Source organism: Notamacropus eugenii, chromosome 3, assembly GCF_028372415.1.
Source record: "Notamacropus eugenii isolate mMacEug1 chromosome 3, mMacEug1.pri_v2, whole genome shotgun sequence".
Taxonomy (NCBI): domain Eukaryota; kingdom Metazoa; phylum Chordata; class Mammalia; order Diprotodontia; family Macropodidae; genus Notamacropus; species Notamacropus eugenii.
The window spans coordinates 231,012,302-231,031,782 of record NC_092874.1 but is presented as its reverse complement, the minus strand read 5'-3'; the positions used below and the strand labels follow the sequence as shown (position 1 = coordinate 231,031,782).

At 47.0% G+C, this 19,481-nt stretch overlaps 1 protein-coding gene across 2 annotated transcripts; it reads right to left on the bottom strand.

Annotated features, from left to right (window-relative positions):
* Positions 1 to 3,269: 3,269 nt before the first annotated feature.
* Positions 3,270 to 16,769, bottom strand: GDF11 (growth differentiation factor 11). Of its 2 annotated transcripts, XM_072654951.1 has the most exons (4): positions 16,311 to 16,768; positions 10,846 to 11,243; positions 9,624 to 10,005; positions 3,270 to 3,357 (listed from the first exon to the last, which is right to left on the bottom strand). In XM_072654951.1, exons 1-3 carry the CDS (start codon positions 16,702 to 16,704, stop codon positions 9,625 to 9,627), a joined length of 1,173 nt encoding a protein of 390 aa, XP_072511052.1. In that variant the 5' UTR covers positions 16,705 to 16,768; the 3' UTR covers positions 3,270 to 3,357; position 9,624. The 2 variants fall into 2 exon arrangements, with proteins under 2 accessions (XP_072511052.1, XP_072511053.1); XM_072654952.1 differs by lacking the exon at positions 3,270 to 3,357 and having other exon boundaries at positions 9,345 to 10,005; positions 16,311 to 16,769.
* Positions 16,770 to 19,481: the final 2,712 nt, after the last annotated feature.

Here is a 19,481-nt window from a genome sequence, read left to right as displayed (position 1 = left end):
GATGAATGTGTCTGATTGGATGATTGGCATCTGGGGACAATCTGATGGAGTTTTTGATGCCAGTTAGATCAAGGGAGGAGCTGACTTCTTAGAGAAATGGCCTGAATACCACCACCTCCTTGAAGTGATATAGAGAGGCTCCTACCCTAGCCTCAACAGTCACTGTCCTAGGTATTGTCTGAAGGCCTAGGTGGCTTCTGAATCCTTGACCCAAAAGTCTGGGAGGCCAGTAAGAGAGGGGTGAACAGTGGGAGGTATTGGGTTAAAAAGATAGTTCTAAGGGGGTGATGCATAGTGGGGTGTTTTTTTTTTTGTAGTCTATACTGGTAGAAGGGGTGGAACTTGGAGCCCTGGAGGAAGCAAGAGGGAAAAAGACTTATACCAGGCGCAGCTATGTACTGGGAGTGGGACATACATAGATTCTAACAGGGGTGGGCACATGGACCTTGATGGTTATAGAACTCAAGGCCAAAAAGATGGATTAGATTCTTTAGGAATATTGAGGCAGGTGAAGGGGCATAAGGAATCAGGAAACAAAGCAGAGAATTAAGTCACATGCCACAGTCATTTGTTGGGAAAATAACGGGCCTGGAACTCAACCCCAATTTACTTGACCCTAAGTTTAGTATTGCCTTTCTAGGTTGTCCTCATCTATTACAGAATGGTGTCATTGGGATTTTTTGTGAAAGCTGTTCTTTTAGTTTAGGTCTTACTGGAAGTTAGTTGTGGGGAAAATATGGTTCCTACCACCTCCCCCCCTACCACCCTACCATAAAGAACTTTCAGCTTCAAGTTTGTGCCTAAGGCTTCACAGATGTCTGACACATGCCCTTCATCTTTTTTGGACACTATGATCTTGGAGTTTATCCACCTAGCATTCCACTGAGAGTATATGGAATTAAAATCTTAGAATTTGGTATCTGAAGTTGAAGACTCCAGAAAAAGGGTCAGAATCCATGTTATAGGAATCACATATGGAAAAGGTCGGTCTTAGGACTGCTCTATTCCTGTGAGTTTTCCCTATGGATTCCTGAACCCCCATCTTACGCCTGCCTTCCCTAACTCCCAGAAGTCCTTATAAGCTCCATAAAAGTAACCTATTCCTGTTTGTCTATTTGAGATCACACTTAGAAATTGTTATCAGGACAAGATGACAATCTTGGAGAAAGGAAAGTACAGGATTGAATACCACTTTTTAGAATGGAGATGGAATGAGGCTTAGGCTTATCATTGAGCTCCTTTGTAATATACACTTCATTCCTTTAGAATTCAAGAGCAGCTTGTTTAGTTAGTCTAGTCCCTAGGAGTAGAGGGTGGGGAAACTGGAGGTCTTGCCAAATGTGAGGCTCTCTCAGGAGTGCATGTACTCTCCCTTCTATCATTGTAGAAAGTAAGGGACAGTGATCTCCTATTTTCCAGATGTGGATAAAATTGTTTTTACCCTGGATTTTTGCCTAAATAGTGAAGCTTCTATCAACTATCTTTGGTAGTCTCTTAGCTCATGCTTGTTCATTTCCTAATAAAATTGCCATGTAAAGGTGATGCCTTTTCTAGTTAACCTTGGCTATTTGTGTTCTTTTTGACACAATGGGGGTTAGTGGTGAGAGCAAAGCTGGGTGGGACTAGTTATTGGGTTTTGAATGTGATGGACTTGCTACCTTCTGATAACTACGGCTCCCCTCTTGGAGTAGGGTTGTTGGGGGGGGGGGGCGGGTGGAGGAGTGCCCCTGTGCTGTGAATGGCACCTAATTGATTTTTCCTCTCTGAGCCAGGGGCTGGTCGTGACTAATTTGAGCTGAAAAGCAGCAAGAGAGAAAACTGCAGGGAGCACAGTTGAGTGTGGGAAAGGCAGTGGATGAGAAGAGGGCCAGGGTGAGTGGGGGAGATTTGGATCCAGTTAGTCTATTGCCAAGTTGTCCCTTGAAGAAAAAAGAACTGAACAGGTATTGGCCTGGATGAGTGAGTGAGGTTTTGTGGTGACCAGAGGGATAATAGACATGAGGAGAGGAAGGAATTAAAGGATTTAGGAGGGAAAATGGTGTCTTTTTGGTGGTGGTGCACAGAATAAAGCACCACAAATAAATCATATCACCCAATTCTTCCTGCATCTCTGTCAAAGGCCTCTTGCTCCACAAAACAGATAACATTTCAGGTTTAAGATGAGGCATGGATAGAAAGGGAAGTCATTAAATTGAATTTCTCTTACTGAAATTTTCCTTTCTTCACCCACTTTTAGCTTTAAGAACAATCTCCCCTTTAGTCTTCTCCTTTCCTGTCTTGAGGCCTTCAAAGGACTCTTCTGAAAAAAAAGCTAAAGTCAATCTAGTTCCCTGCCTTTATAGGGATTGGACCTTTTATCTGCACTCAGGTTAAGAGATCTTCAGGGAAGCTGACACTCCTGTTGCTGTGACTTACTCCTCTGTAAGTTTTCCTTGAGGCTTAACACATTCCTTTTTGCTGTCATCTTTTTTGTTTCTGTATCTAAAGTTAGGATGGACAGCTGCAGGATCCTATCCTCTAAAGACCTTTTGAAGACAAAGTAATTCGATCTATGAAGTTCAATCAGCCACTGAAATTTGAAGAAAAATATTACCTAGTATATGTGGAAATAGGAGTACATTCTTTTAGGTTTTGTGGTTTTCCTTTATAGTACTGAGGAACAGGGTCCTATGAAAATTCCTTCTACCTCCCCCCTCACTACCATTTGGTTCCCTACTCCCCTCCTACCTCAAATTGGGAAGAGATCTTGGGGGTCAGAACCTTGACCAGCCTGTCCTGTTGGATGGACAGATTTCTAGGGAATGGGTGTGTTGGTGTGATCTCCTTTGATCCTATTTCCCCTAGCTCAAATCTGCAAAAAGGTGGAGGCCCCATTCTTCTGTTCCCATGAATGAAACTATCCATGACACTGAAAACATTTCTTCCCCAAATAAATTTCTGGTTTCTACACAGGGACAGGAAGCTAGGTTTGAGTACTGAAGGAGAACAGAACCTGGGCTGTGGTTTCTGGTGGGCTGACAACCCAGGGACTGCCCATTTGTTATGGGTTGTACCTCCAACCTAAAACCCTGGATTAGATAAGTGAGGGGTAGTGGGTATGTGGAGCTAGGGGGCCCCAGGGCTGTGAAGGGAGCAAAGGGAAGAAAGTCAGTTAAACTTTTGTCACTTCTCCAACTAAACAAACAAAACTTTACAATTGGAATGACCTTCCCCCTTTCTACCCTTCTCCCTCCCTCTTCCCCTTCTTCTCCACCTCCCTTCTTCCTCGGTCTTGATACTGATGCCAACTTTCCCTCTTCATTTTTTGGAAATGGTCTCCATCCACTGAAGACAAAACCAGAGGGAATGAACAGTGTTCTGGAATGTGAAAGGATAAGTTGCAGTTCAGTAAAGGTTGACTAAAGGTTAGAAATGGGTTAAGAAAAGCAAAGCCTGGGAATAATTGTAATAAGAGAAGGTAGGGACTGGAAGTTTTAGAAGAAAGAAATGGCATTGGGGAATCTTAGTCTGGTGGACCCTCCAGAAACTGCCCCCATTCCTTCCCTAATCCCACCACAATGATCCTCTGCTAATCTTTTTCACACTTATTTGTCATAAATTCAATTATGCCCCCCAGCTTTTATTCTCCATCAATATTCAGATTCATTTTGTTGGTCTTGCCTCGTCCTAGTTCATCAGTTACTTATATTGTTGGTCAAGGACTTTGTGGTTTCTGTTCTGCTATGACCTCTTCCCTCTTAATTCACTTATCCTATCTATTGCCTGGGTCACCTGGCCTTATTTGCTAAAAGCCCTGGCAAGCGCTGCCTCCTGGAGAGGCCATGCCCTCTCCCAATCCTCACTTTCTCATTGAACTCGAATTTGACTTAACTTCAGTTCCATTCTTTCTAGTGTACCAAACCAGAATGAAGATGGAGGTAGCTAGTCCAAACCCTCTTGATCCTGTCTCTGAACCTGGTGTGTTACCTGATTACCTAGTAGTCATTAATGAAAGAGCCTTTAAAAACTGAAGGGAATTGGTTTTCTTAGCTGTAAAGCTGTACCTTTTTTTTTTTGGTGATTCTTTAGTTCCTTCCCCAGGTAACTTGGGATAGGAGGTGTTAGGGGTATGTTAGGGTTCAAGGATTACTGGGATAAGGAATAAATGAGCAGAAATTCTTTGATATTGAACAGAGCACATTTGCCCTTGTTTTGGAGCTCTAACTTGAGACATAGAAGAACTTGGGCTGCCATGAAGAAGGTTGTTTTTCCATTTTCTGAGTTTCCAGATAAGGAGAACCTATGACAGTCAAAGTCACCCACCCCATTTGTCAGGGAGTCAGGCCCCTTTGAAGGTCTAGCCTTCATCCCTCCTGTAGTTTCAACTGTTTATCTGTACTCCTTGGGAACCTCCCACTCCATTCCTCTGGAGATTCTCAGTAAACCTAAAGGCTGAACCTGAGGCTGAGTCTTGTCAGTTCTTCTAACTCTTTCACTCCCAACCTCCTCATTCCACATCATTTTTTCTTCATATCCCCAGAATTGTGTTCATAGTAGACATTTGTTGATATTTACTGAATTGACTTCCCTGCCCCAAAGAAGATGCAGAACCCACTTAGTAAGGCGCAGTGATGGAGATTAATAAATATTGACATGGAAATCAGGGAAGTAATGCATGATTTGCTTCCTAAATTGAGCAGATCCCAGCTAGGTTTGTCCATGTGAGGCAAGAGTGTGGAGTAGGGCCAAGGAGCTAATTCCCTCCTTCCACTGTCCTCGAAATATTAGGGCCTGGAGCACTAACTGCCCTAGCTATACTCTACCTCAGTTTCTTCCCTACAGGAACAGGAAGCTGTAAATGCCTCAACCAGCTGGCCCTGCTTAGCTCCCCTTCTTTATAGGACCTTAGGGAACAGGAACCTTAGCTTCTCTGTCCCCACATCCAAGGATTAGACATTAGGAGAGGAGAAGCATGAATGAGATGAAAAGTGTCTGTGGGGGTAGGGCCTGGATACTATTTCCCATTTCAGAAATTGCTGGTTTGTGTTAGAGGGTCATTTTTCCTCAATTCCAGGGAGTGTAGGAACCATATGAGAAATGGTTGAATATTTTTAGCTCAGGCCAGGTGTGTTGAGTCAGTTATGTGTATGTGGGAGTGAGAGGTTGGGAAGCAGTAGAACCTGTTCCTTCTGCCCTTGTACCCCATATCTCTACCCTCAGATATTCTTGGGTTTCAGTTGTCATGATGACAGTTAGGTCCAGGGCAGAGCTAGTTAACTGTCATAACTGGCATAATGGGTATTGACTGGTTTTCCAGTCCCTGAAAAAACCTTAGAGGCATCTCAACAAGCCAAGACTAAAAATAAGGCTATTGATTACAGCATTGATATGTTCTATAACCATGTGAGGGACTTAAAAGGCTTGGCATGGAATAGGACATGCCCACTTAACTTTTCTGGTCTGAGGTCCCTCCAAGGTCTAAATCTATGATCCTCTGAGCTTTCTGGGCCTCTGTTTCATCTTCTGAGATAGAGGTGGCATGCACCTGGAGTCAGGAAAACCTGAGTTTGAATCTTGCCTCAGGCACTTAATAGCTGTTTGAACATGGACAAGTGACTTATTCTGTCAGCCTATTATTTTATTGACTGTAAAATGGGGATAATAGCACCTACCTGACAGGGTTTTTGTGGAATTCAATTAGGATAATAATATGTAAAGTATTTTACAAATCTTAACACACTATATAAATGATGGCTATTATCTGTAAAAAGAGGGGGTTGGACTGTGACGTGGATCCCTTCCAAATTTAAATATTTTGTGTGTAAGAGATTTCTCTTAAGTCATATATACTCCATCCCCCACCCCCATTCTGATCAGCCCTAGAATCCAGCCTGAGAATTATATAGTCTAGAGATGGGGAAATTTCAGGTTTTGAACTCATGGACACCTTAGGGGGAAAACATTTGGTTGCCTAGCAACCAGCAGATTGACCAAATGGCCACATTGGTTTCATTTATGACTTTGGCAAGGCAGAAGAAAGAAGCTTTAGGGGAAAAGTTGAGAGAGAGGCTGTGGTTGAAATAATAGAATTTTAGAATTGTAAAGGACCCTTGAGATCATCTAATTCAACCTCTTAGGAGAGAATTCTGGATCCTCCTAGGGTTATTCTATCCCTTCCTCCAGGGCACACAGAGGATTGTTTTCCTCTTAAGTTCTTCAAAGGAATTACTTTGGACCCTCTTAAGTGTTATTTCTTTTACTGAGGAATCAATCTGTTTCCCCTCAACGTGCCTTCTTTGGAGGCAACGAGAGACAGTCATGTCTTCCACAGGACTTCTCTTGTAAGCCTTAACTCCAGGCTTCATTCTGTCATCTGTGTAACGGGATAGGTATAGCATACTGGAAATCTAAAGGCATATGTTTAAATCCTATTTCTGCTGTAAGTCACATGTCACTTCCAGGAGCCTTTTCCTTATCTGTAAAATGAGAGGACTAGAAAATCTTTAAGGTCCCTTCTAGCTCTTAGATCCTATGAATTTGGCTAGAAGAGGAGGAGAGCTCAGTGCTAAACTCTTTGACTTTATTATTTTTCTTTCAGGTTCAAGTGCTAGATTGGGTCATGTGACCACCCCAAAACTCCAAAAAACATTTAAAAAACCCAAAAAAGGGCCAATGGCTATCTCTGTCCTATGTCACTTAACTCAAAAACTGCCCCATGTCTTTATTTCCGTGTATCCTTTGGGAGACTGTCATGGTAAAGAAGTCCTCTGTAATTTTTTAAGACCTCCCTTTGCCCCCTGACATCCCTTTTCTCCCTCATTACCCCCAATCTTCTTAGATGACCAATATAGAAACAAAGTTGTTCATGTACACAGTGTGACATATACACAAAAGTAAATAATTATAATGATATGTTCAAAGGGGGCACTGACTTGGTCCACATACTTTGAAGCAGGGGAACATTTCCTAGCTTCTTTTGTGTCTCTGAGCCCTGTCTCTAATAACCTCTTTGGGGGGACAGGGGATTGAGACTCAATAGGTTCATGTCCAAAAGAAAAAGAGCCTTAGATTCCCCCGAGGTCTTTATTTGGTAGGAATGGGGGTGTCTTCTAAGTATCCCCCCCAAGTTCAAGGCTCTAGTTTCCCTTAGAACCTGTACTGGGAGGTCAGATGATGCCCCTGTGCCTTGCCTGGCCCCGGGCCTGAGATCAAGTGTTTGATTTTTGGAGGAGTCATCTTCTGATCTTGACTTCTCCCGTTCTCCCCTCCCTCCCCATCATGGATGTGGAGTGATGGTGATAGTTTTTTTTGGATTGGGGTGGTAAGAATAATAAAGAACAGGGCTGGAGAGGAAAGCCTGGGGAACCTGCCAAGATTAGGGAGGTAGGGTGAAAAGGGGATGCCACCTCTCCCCCAAAGTACCTTCTATCCTCCTGAGAATGGGAAAAAGAATACCAAGGCCCCTATCATCCCCTCAGGAAAAGACAGTCAAGTTCCTTTGGCCAGGCTCCTGCACCCTTCCCAGGGCAGGCTAGAATTTGGGCCTTCTGAATAAACTTCCCAACAACATTGTAAGTTGGTGCCTTTAAACCTTGGCCCACTCTTATCCCCAACAAGGCCTCCCTCATAACTGTGATCACTCAGAGGTTTGCCTATAGGGGCCTGTTCCTTCATATCTCTCTAGTCTTCTACAGGACTAAAGAGGATCCCAGGGATAAAAAATGAACCAGTGGAGGCAAGTATATATGAGGAACCCATAACCTGGAGAATTCCCTTAACTCTTCTTTGAGGGCTCCGTTTTGTGAAGCCTTTCCCCTACCATACACTTCCTAGTCCACCAGACCTCAAAACTCCCTGCAGCCCTCAACATCCCTCCATCATCCGCCCTGACCCTCCTTGCTCCCCCAAATATCGAGAGGTATTTCATGTCCGTAAAGTGCCCGTGGTAAGTGCTCAGGATTCATCTCTTTGCTTCAGCTGCTTGCTGCTTCTGTTCCTTCAAGAGGAGGGAACTGAGGCATGGGGGTGGGGGTGAAGGAAGGGGAGAGAAGGATAGGTGGGAGGGGAATGCAGTTAGGGATTAGGAATTGGAGGAGGGGACAGGAGAATGATTTGTTCTTGGAACCCCTCCCTCCCTACACTCTGCCCTAACTAATCTGTTATCATGCCCCATCTCCCACCACACTTTTTCTGATGTGTCCACTCTTTGCTGCTAGATATTTACTGGCTTTCAAAAAAAAAAAAAAGGTAAAAATCATAATTAAGAGTAACAGACACTACTTTCATGAATTCCCCTTCCCTGCTTGCCCTGAGCTTGTGGGACTTGGAATACTCTCTCCATAATTCCTCCTTCCCTTGGTCTGCTACTCTCCAAAAATTCCCAGCCCAGGGCAGTAATTTTTATTTAAATTCTTCAAAACCTTCAGTGAGAATCACCACTAACTCTCTCCCTCTCCCCTAGTCCCCACTCCCCCAATTCTAGTATAGTTCCTGTTTTCTCTCCCTCAAGAACCCTGGGACTCGGGACCTCTAGTTTCAAGCTATGGCCCTTTTACTGACCTGAAAATGGCAAGGGGAAGAGGGGGGTACCACAGGCTCTTTGGTCTCTCTTAGCTAGGGGGCATTTGTGCACACTGACCAGCCATTGCCTTTGTTATGTCACTGAACAGGGGGAAAGGGTAAACCTTGGAGTCATTTGCTGCCATAACTGAACTTGGATATGTTGGGGCTTTGCTTGTTCCCCCCTTCCTCTCTTACCCCCATATTTCTGGGCCTTACTGTCTAGGACCACTGGCTCTACAATTAAACTTGAAAGTGAGCTGTTTGGGGAATTCAGACCCCTCTGTCCCTAACTCTCAACCCTGGATGTTTATTATACAAGTGCTTGAGTGGGTGGGTATTGGGGTATAAGCAGGGTTTCATGGTTTAAGGGAGAGTAAAATAGAGCACTGTGAAAGAAGGGGAGGGGGAATCTCAGAATCTCTATGTAAAGCCAAACACCAGAAATTAAAAGAAAAATAACAATAAATAAATAAATAAAATGTCAAAATCCTTCCCACTCTTTGCCATCCCCAAACTCCTACCCCTTTTCCCTGTCTCCACTACGGGAAGGATGGAGCTCTAGGCCTGGGTTTAATACCCCTTTCCTCTTCTATAGGCCATGGTGTATGTATGGAATGTCCCATATTACACCAAACTCTTCACCAGGCCCTAAGAAAAAAAGACTTGGTATGAGGCTCACTCTCTGTCCCTATATTTCTCACTTGATTTCATCTCTGCCTAGTCTCTCCTGCCTCTTTTATCCCTTTGTCCTGCTCAGACTCTTCTATCCCTGTCCTTCTGCCTGTCTCTATCTCTGTCTCTACTTCACTCTCTCCCTCTATATCTTCTTTCCACACACCCTCACCTGCAAATCCCAAACACTCCCCAACTTGCCCATTGCCCTTTTCCCCACAAATCCCTCACCCCTCTTGTCTCTATCCCCTACCTTCCTCTGCTGTATTGCACACTGCTTGGGGTGGGATGGGGAATAGGACATTTTGTTTAAGAAGGGTTGGGGGGGAGCTGTAGGGCCAGGGTTGGGGGAGGGTCAGGGCTGGGGTTCCAGGGTGGGGTTTGTGGGGGAGAGGGTCCTCATCCCCCACCTTAAGAGCAGCCACAGCGATCCACCACCATGCCGGGGATCTTGCCGTAGATAATCTGCTGCTTATCATTAAAATAGAGCATGTTGATGGGGGACATCTTGGTGGGAGTACAACAAGGCCCAGCTGAGCCTCGGGGATTAGCCTGCTGCACCAGGTGGGTATGTGGGTACTTCTGCATGAACATATACTCGCACTGGCCAGAACAGTAGTTGGCCTTGTAGCGTTTGGGCGCGATGATCCAGTCCCAGCCGAAGGCCTCAAAGTCCACGGTGAGTGGGTATCGGCAGCAGCGGGACTCACTCGAGTGCTCATCACAGTCGAGGCCCAGATTCCTCCTTGACCGTTTTGTATTCTCCAGCACATGAAGCTCCATGAATGGGTGCTGGCAAAGCAGAGAAAAATGTCACAATGGGGGTTTCCTATTCTCTAACTCTTCTTCCATTTCTATTCTGCTCTTAGCCCTCAGATACCTAGGAGGATGAAGATGTTGCACCCCCATTCTGGACACCAGAAGGATGAATATGCTAAAAGTACCACCTCCAATCTTTTCTTCTAGCCCCTAAACCATCCCTAAACCCTGCTAACAGAGATTAGCAACCCTTGTTAATGAAACCTTTTTGTTCCCTAAGTTCTCTCTGACCACCCCCACTCCTTCCCTAAGTCATCAGCCAAGTCTTGGACCTAAACTAGTACAGCAAATCACCTCTGAACAAGGGAGATCTCAGAGATCATCTTGGACTAAGTTCGGTCCCTCTCTTGTTTTACAGATAAATGAACTGGGACCAAAAGAAGGTAAAAGTTGGGATGCAAACCTGAATTCTAATGAATCCCCACACTAGTTTAACTCTTCCAAATTACATGCTACTTGAATATAGTAAATCCTTTATTCTCAAATCTCTCTTCTATAATTTGTACCCAAGTCCAAATTCTCTTTAGCCAGCTGTGGCTCTAAGTTACCAGGAGCCCTGCTCCACTAATCCTACATGGTTCCTCCCCAAACACCTTCTCTAAGTGTTGATATTTTTTGTTCCCTCTGCCCTCATTGACACTCAGCACCAGAAGACATCACTGATGTTCATGTTTCCCAGTTTCTCTTTTGTGAATCCCTACCACTTTTTTTCAGCAACCCCCACACATCCCACTCTACTCCCCTCCTTCAAGGCAGGGTTTCCTATATAACCAACCCTCATCCCCCTTCCTTGCCCCCACTTGCAGTGCTCACCAGCCCTTCAGCCCCTGGCCCCAGGGAGGTAACAGCCAGGTCAGTGCCACTGGGATCGAAAGCGTTGATCTCAATGCCCCAATTACTTTGTGGTTGGCGGAACCAACTGTGCAGCACCTGCTTGAAGTCGATGCTCTGCCAGTGGCCTGATCTTGAGTGCAATTCGATCTTGAGGGATCGGATCCGGATGTGGCGTCGCCCCCCACCCCCACTTCCTGCAGTTCCTTCCCCACCGAGGGGCTTGAGACGAAGGATTTGCAGGTAGACGGTGGCAGGGCGGGGTACTGGTCTCAAGTACACCCACAGCTGGGCCTTCAGCACCTTTGTGAACATCACTTTGGGGCTGAAGTGGAAGTGGCAACAATGGGGGCTGCCATCTGTCTGCACGGCAGGGTCCGCTGGAGAGGGGAGGAGAGTACAGAATCAGGGATGAGGGGGAGGGAGAGCTCTAGGAGCAAGACAAGGGGGTCAGGGGCCTGAGGCAGAGCTGCTCCTGGCCATCACCCTCCCCCCACCCCCCTTCTCCTGGATCATGGGCATTTTGATTCTGGCTGAACTCTTCCAGCCTTCCTAATTCCTCTTAATCACAGGATCCCTGGAGTGGTCTCTACCTCTCCCCTTAACCTTCAGGCAGAATGGCTTCCTCTCTCAGCTGAGGCTTTCACTTCACTCCCATTCGGAAAGCTTTATCTATTTTCTGTTTAACTTCTTTGACCACTGCTCTCTTATGTCCCCTATATCCTAAAGATCTCTTTTGCTCTTGTTACAACTTGAGGTCACCCCTTTCATTCTTTTCTCATGGGAAATGGATAACGGGGCAGTCAAACAAACATTTGTCAAAGCAACTGAAGCTGTATTATAAGCATTGTGCTAGATGCTTGAGGATACAGAGGTAAAAGCTTTACGCAGTGGGATGGAGAGGGATTTGTTTTGCTTCTCATCCTGTTCTGTATTTCCTTCTAATATCTCTTCAGGTTCGTCCTTTAATATACATTTTAGGCCTGGGGTCCCTCATATAGGGGAGAAGGAAGGTTGCAGCCTCATGAAGAAATCAATATTAATAGCACTTTAAGGTTTATATATCTTATTTGATCTATGAAACTCTCTGGGATTCAGACTAGGTGCCCTTTTGCCATTCTGAATCAGAAGAGATGCCACCAAAATTTCCTTCCTTTATATGCCAAGGCTAATTTCTTGTCCCTACTGTCACTTGTTCCATTAGATGCTATAATTCAGCCCATTTTCCCTCTGGTATCCAATGAAGAGAGGGAACAATTAATCTTATCAGAAGATATGATCATAAGATCTGTCATTTTGTTGGATTGTGAAAGGAGTCTCGAGAAGAAGGGTGAGGCATTACCCCTTCTTTGCCTTTTTTCTTATCCCTAGTTTTCTCCAGCCTAGATTACCCTCCAGACCATATAAGAACCACCACTCCAGAGACAGATAAGGAAATAAGACATGAAAAAAGATCTCGGAATGGTTACAGGAGATTTGAAGGGGTGTGAAGAATGTTCTTATGTGCTTATATATATATGGGAACAATTAAATATCTGTTTCCATCACCCTTGAGTGACCCTTCCTGATGGGGGTTGGGGGGGTATCATGAGAATGGAAAGAGATGCTTAACGGTCATGTCTTTTGTTACAAATCTCAAGAGTTTTCTGCCTCAGCAACTAGAATTTTCTTGGGTCTCTTCCTTAGTAACCAAGGTAAAATGCTTAACATGATATAAATCCCCAGAGCAGGAAGACTAGACTGGGACAAGCAAATTTCCTTAAGCCTCCAACTTTCCAGTTAAGCAATTCAGAATGATCCCTGGGCTTAAGTCAGAAAAGTTCATGTCAGTGGAAAAATGGAGGGAAAAAAGAGGGGCACCTGATTAGTAGAGGAAAGAGAAAAGCATCCTTTGCTGTACTTCCAACCTCCCCCCCCCCCCCCCCAGTTATCTTTGTCCTTAGCCAGCAAAGTACACCCGGCTCTCCTCCAATAAAGGACATCTCTTCTTATGTAGCTTCTCTGCTTGAGTCCCCTTGTCCCAAACTGTAACTCCACTGAGCTGTCCAACAGCCAGCCAGGGCTAGGAGCCAGGAGCAAGTTTTATTTCTCCCTGCCTCTGATTCCTTTCACTGAGCAGTCTGGGATAGAACTCCTGACTGCCGATAGTGTTTCCGTCACCCCTTTATATGTAGCATCCCTTCAAGGTGTGCAATGGTGGGGATGCAGAACATAGCTCTGGGGAAATGGGGATGGGAGGAGGGGAGAGAAGAAATGGATGAATAGAGATGGGAAAGTGAGACAAGATGATGATATTGGTGAAAGGGAGAGATGGTGGTGGGTAGAGAGAGAGACTCAGAAATGGGGAAAGGAGCTGAGGTTAAGGTAGGGTTAAGAAAACCAGAGGAGACAAGGAGAGGGAGAGGGAAAGGAGGGAAAAGAGGGGCACTTGAGCTTAGTGGGGGGAAAGAGAAAAAAGAGAAGGGGTGATATAAGGCATGAAGCAATCAGCACATAAGGGGGCACTGGGGAGCAGCCAGGAGTCCCCAACACACCACAGCCCCAGGCAGTGAGGAGGGGGCAACATCTGTGTTGCATTGAGCTGTTTGGTGGCAGGCAGCAGCGGGTCAGGTTTAGTAGGCGGTGCTGGGCTTGGGGGGGGCTGCGGTCGGGAGAGAGGTCACCGCACTATTTTCAGCTAGAGCCCATCCCCCCTTCCTCACCCCCCCACCCGATGCACACTGGACAGGGGCCCAGAGGGCCTGGGGGCAGAGGGGCAAGTTAGGGAGTCGAGGTGGGGGAGGTGAGATATCTCACTGTTCCCTATACTTGAGGGAACTGACTGGAGGAGCTGAGGCTGGGGAGTGAAGAGGCTATGGGGGGCTCTAAGGTCAGGCACAGGAGGTTGGGAGAGGTGGGGGCTGGGGTCCAGGGTTGAGTGCCCGGCTGGGGTTGGGGGAGGGGAGGAAAAGGGGGGGAGGGGAGGTTCTCTGCTGACAAACACCTCCCCTGATTAGCGGAGCACAAGTCTCTTATTAAAGCCGGTCCCTGGGGATTAGACTATAAAAGTCTCTTTTTCCTTTTCCCCTCTCTCTTCCCTCCCCTCTCCGCACTCCCCCTCCCTTCTCAAGATCTCTGGCTCGCTCTTAAAGGGGACGTACAACCCCCCGGTCCAACTCTGGGCCCCTAGTTTATTCCTATTTTAGGGTGGGATGAGGTTGCAGGGGCGGGAGGTCGGGGGGAACGCTTGTTTCCTCCTCCCTCTTCCCTTCAAAACTGCCGCCTTTCTCCGTGGTCCAGTCGCCCCTCATTCCCAGTGCCAGTTACCTTAAAACTCCTTTAATTTAGGGGATACCTAAAGGAGTTTTAAACGCCTCCTCCAAATCAATAAATACATTCTGGGACCTCTAACTCAGCTGCGAAGGTCGGTCTCTGAGCCTATGCCTCCAGGAGCAAAGTTTCTAAATCCCTCATTATAAATACTACCTTTTCTAGAGACCAGCAGCTCTCCTCCTGCCCCCCACCCTACACCAGGGCTGCCCTGCCTGGGTCACCACTCTAATCTATATAATGATAGTTATATCGTGCCTTCTTCATCCTGGACCCCAATATTCTCAATCCACTTGGAATCCCCAAAAGCCTTAACTCTGAAAAGGAGACTGAATCATTCTGGAAAGTGTAGAAAAAGACTATGCCATAGGGGAAATGTAAGGATTTTAGTAGGGTGAGACGCCCCACCAGCTTAGCTCTCAGTGCCACCTAATAGGGGGCATTTTCTATATGCCAGACTCTCCCTCACCCCCAAGCTTTTTACAACCATCTGCCTATAAACCAGTCCCCCCTTCTGTTCAGAGGCCATAAAACCAAATAGTCTTGGGGGTGGGGTGGGGAGCCAACTCCCAGGGGAGAGGAGGGGAATGGGCCCCCTGGAGTTTAGGGGGAGACCTGAAGGGGGGAGGGGCATCGGGATCACATGACCCCCTAGGGATGGGAGGTGGGGGAAGCATTGGCCTGGATTTTCCAGGTCATAAAATTTCAAAGCCACAAGTCTATTAACATGTTCACCTTCCGCTCCCCCAGGCAGCCAAGAACTGGGATGCTGGGTGCTCCCCCACTCTCAATCTCCATCTCTTCCACTCCCCCCTTCTGGGTTTTGAGTCCCCCTTCACCAAGTTCCTATTATACTCTCCTAACTTGGGAGGGGGTACACCTTCAGAGGTTTGACCTAGGATGTAGACTAGAAGATTCCTTCCTTACTCAACCAACAGTATATGGGAACTCTCACAGTGCCTGAAGAATTGGCAGGTCAAATTGGATTTCAATCCCCCTCACTAATTTTGAGGACTGGTAGTGAAGAAAGCAGGAGAGAGATCTGGAATACAGATATCTGGAAGCAGGGTATATTTTGAAGAAGCAGGTGCCATATGGGTTCTAGAAGATTTTCAAAGGTTTGACTCAAGTGGGCATGCTTAGGGTAAAATTTGGGGGCACTCCAGGATTATAATATTATACAGATAAGAGCTGTATTTGGAGTGCCTACCATAGCAATTCAGTTTGGAGTTACAACACATTTACAGTTTGAATCTTTACTCCGTTTTACATATAGTATGCAAATGTTCAAATAATTTCAAATCAAATTTCTCTCTGCCCTTTAGTCATTTGTAAAATGGGGGGGGGGGGGGCGGGGAGGAATCATCATGTGCCTTCCAACTCTAAATTCTGATTTTTTGAATGTTAGAACTGTCTCCTCCACCACTCTGTTCCCCACTACTCAGGATAGGAGAGGTTAGCTTAAGGTCAGAGTTTGAAAAAAGGAGCTGTTAGCAGGAAGACTCTTCTGGCATCCAAACCAAGCAAAATAAGCTAGAAAACTTGCTTGCCACTCTCCACCTTCATAATTTCTCTCTCTCCTTCCTCAACTCTTCCGGTGTGGGGACGGGGGAAGGGTACAAAAGCACACTGCTGAGGGGCATCGCGGTATCATTCCCCCACAAACTTGGCCCCAAACTTCCAGGGCGCTTCCTCTATAATTGGTGTGGGTTGGAATAGGAGAAAAGGAGGGGAAGTCCAAGGACCCAGGGGTCCTAGCCTGAGCCGAGTGGGAGGGATAGCCGTCCCTACACTTCTTGGGGCAAGTCGGTCCCTAGCTGACTCTGTCTCTGGCTTCGATTCGAGGGCAAAGGTATTATATCTTAAGGGCAAGCTTGGGTTGATGATGGTTTTTGAACCATTTGGAGGGCAAATTTGGGGCACACAGTTCAAGTTGCTATCTTCCACAGGCAGGGGACCTAGGTGTCAGGTAGGGGGGACTTTTCTTCTCGTCCAGGCACAGGAGTAACTCTACCCCCCCCTCCCCAGTTCCTCTCACCTTCAGTTCTCCCCCCTCCCAGTATCCCACTCCCGTTCTGCTAGCTATTTAGCTATCTCCGGGAAAGGCGACCCGAGGCGTCCGGGCCGAGGTCACTTACTTTCCTGGGCCATGCTGATGACGGTCTCCGTGGTGGCGTGGTACTCGTCCTCCTCCAGGAAGTCCTCTGGCTGCAGCGCGTCGCCTTGGAAGTCGTGTAGGTCCAGTATCTCCTGCAGCGGGGGAGCCTTGGGCAGGAGCTGCTTCACTACCTCGCGGCTGATGTTGGGCGCTTCCTTGAGCCTCAGTTTGCTCAGGATCTGCGACTTGATGCTCTCCAGCCTCAGCTCTTTGCTGTGCTGGCGCCACACGCACACGGGGCAGCCCTCCGGTTCCTCGGACGCCTGGGTCCCGCGCTCCCCGCCGGCCGCCGGGCCCTCGGCCGCCTCCCCCCGGGGCCGCAGCTCCAGGGCGAGGAGCAGGAGGCAGAAGAGCACTGGGGCCGCGGGCACCATGCTGGAGGGGAGGGGAGGGAGGGCTGGGGGGGCGGGGACGCCTGAGTCCCGTGGGGGGAGGGAGGGAGGGAGGAGGGGGGTCGGGGCCGCGCGGGACTGGGGGGCTGCCCGGGCCGGGGGGGCCGGGGGGTGGGGGGGGCCCGGGGGCGGCGGGCGCGGCGGGCGGGGCAGGCGGGCGGCAGGGGCGGGAGGCTGGGGGGGCCGGAGCCCGGGCCTGGCCCTTTATAGCCCCGGCCCCCGTGTCGTCAGCGGCCGCGATTGGCTGCGGAGCCAACAAAAGAGGCAGCGCTGTCATCCTAGGCTAGAGAGGGAGCCCAGAGAGACTTAGAGATAGAGACGGTAGAGACAGAGACTCCTCAGGGACAGGCAGAGACAGTTGAAAGAGAGAGGGACAGAGACCCAGAGAGAGAGAACGGGGAGACTCTTGGGGGAGAGACCCAACCAAACAGCAGGAGACGCAAGGCCAGAGACAGGAGAGACAGAGACACCTGTGGGGGAGACTGGAGAGACAGAGCCTGCAAGAGGGGAAAGACAGGGATCGGGAGAGACAGGGAAAGAGACTAGACAGACAAACTCATGAGAAAGAATCAGAGATGGCTAGAGAGCAAGATACCGCAAGCCCAGGAGAGATCTAGAGACTGGAAAGACAGTTCAGGAGGGACTGATATGGGGACGAAAGCTTTCTTAGAGGTACAGAAGAGGAGAAAGAAAGATGGGGGGGACGACAGAGACAGGAACAGACCCAGAGACTAAGGAGACAGAGACCAGGAGAGAGAGAAAGAGAGAGAGACAGAGACAGAGAGACAGAGAGAGACAGAGAGACAGAGACAGATTCAGAAACTAAGGAGACAGTCAGAGACAGACAGACAGACAGAGAGACAGAGACAGGCAGCCTGAGAGAAAGCAGTTTGACAGTGGGGACAAGGACCCAGAAATGTAGGCAGAGAAATGGAGGAAATGGAAGGGAAAGAGGATGAAGAAAGGGAGAGAAGTACTATTGGGACTGGACAGGACAGAGGAAACTGGCCAAGAAGAGAGGGACAAAGATGTAGTGCTGTGAGGATAGTAGGGGAAAGAAGAGGGAGGCAGAGTTTGAAATGAACAAGGACAGGAACTGATGCACTTAGATGCGGATTTAGGAGGGTGAAGAGATAGAGAGAAGCCTAGAGAAAGGAAGGATAATATGGGACAGAATGCTGAAATAAGTGTAGGAGAAAGAGACAAAGACAGATTCAGAGGCAGGGAAAATTTGTCAAAAAGACTGGACCACCTGGGAGGAGAGAATCAGGGTCTTGGCAGGAGGAATGACATTGAAGGAGAGGGGTTGAGGTTTGGGTGGACAGACACTAAATGGGAAGGGAGGGGGAGATAATGGAGAAAAAGAAGCAAAGACTAATGGATGATCTTGTTCAGAAACAGGAGGTAGACAGCAATTAGGTCCAGAGGCAGAGTCAATTGGGAAGAAGGTTGGTTCTGGAGTCTGAGGACCCTAGTTCAAATTCCCATTCTAACACTACCACATGTGAACTTGGTCAAGTGACTGAGGCAAGGGCCTCATTTTTTTATCTGTAAAATGAAGAGGGTTTGACTAAATTTCTTCAAAGGTCAATTTTAAGATCCCATTTTCCTAGACAAATACCTGAGGGTTCTCAGAACCCTCTGAGAAGCTCTCAGAAGCATTGGAGAAGCCACAGGTTGGAGTAATAGCATTTAAAATTTAGATGACCAGAGGTGGGAGCTTGGGAACTAATCTTTTAACAGAGCCTTTGAACTCAGGATTGTGTATTTATTGAGATGGTTAAAATAAAGTAGCAGTATGTTGGAGCACATCCCCTGAGTCTGAAGGGAGAAGTGTGGCTCAGCCCTGGATTGATTTAAATGCTAAAATTCTTGTCCCTAATCCCATCTCTACTTTGTGGTTTGGGTTGCCCTTTTTCCTAGGATTCTAGTTTCCCTCCATATTCTTTATTTCCTGATCTCAGAGGCCCTGGGGCATTCTCTCTGAAGTTCATAGATTATTTTAATGCTATAGTCTTTGCCAGAGTATTATCCCTTCTCTAGGGTCAGAGTTGAACAAAGTTCTGATTCTGGATGATGCCCTCAAAGACCAGCTTGTGGGGTAGAGAGGTGGGATGTGCATGAGAAGATGCAAGAAAAATGAGAAGGGTGAAGTGGGAAGCAGAAATTCAATTTGAAAAACATTTAAGAACCAACTCCATACAGGGCTTTGGGATATATCTACTTCTGTACACACATATATACACACATATGCATAAACACATTAGATATCTCTAGATATAGGTGTGTATATATGTGTGAATATATGTATTATATATACATGTTTGTGTGTATATAGGTGTGTATGTATGTTTTTTTTTTATCAGACATGATTTTCATTTTAAGAATAGTTTTGGCAGGAGGAAGGGGACTGGGCAGTGGGTTATAGAAACTTTGAAGAAGGGGAACCATAGAGAGAGGGGACAGTTCTGAAAGAGATGAACCCACTGGCTCCCTCTTCTGCTTTAGACCAATCAGAACATGGGAGGGAAATCTTAGATTCTCATAAAGCGATTTTCCTGCTGCTTCCAGTTAGAACTAGAAATCAAGTTAAACCAAGCTTTGTGGTTATGTGTGAAGATGTGTGGGGTCAAGTACTACAGAGAGAAAAGCAGTAAGAAAGCATGGGTACTACCCACCTCTCACAGGCTCCAGTTTTTACCACCTGGGATCCCCCCCACTCCGTTTTGACCCCATAGAGCCTTTAACCTCTAGTTAAA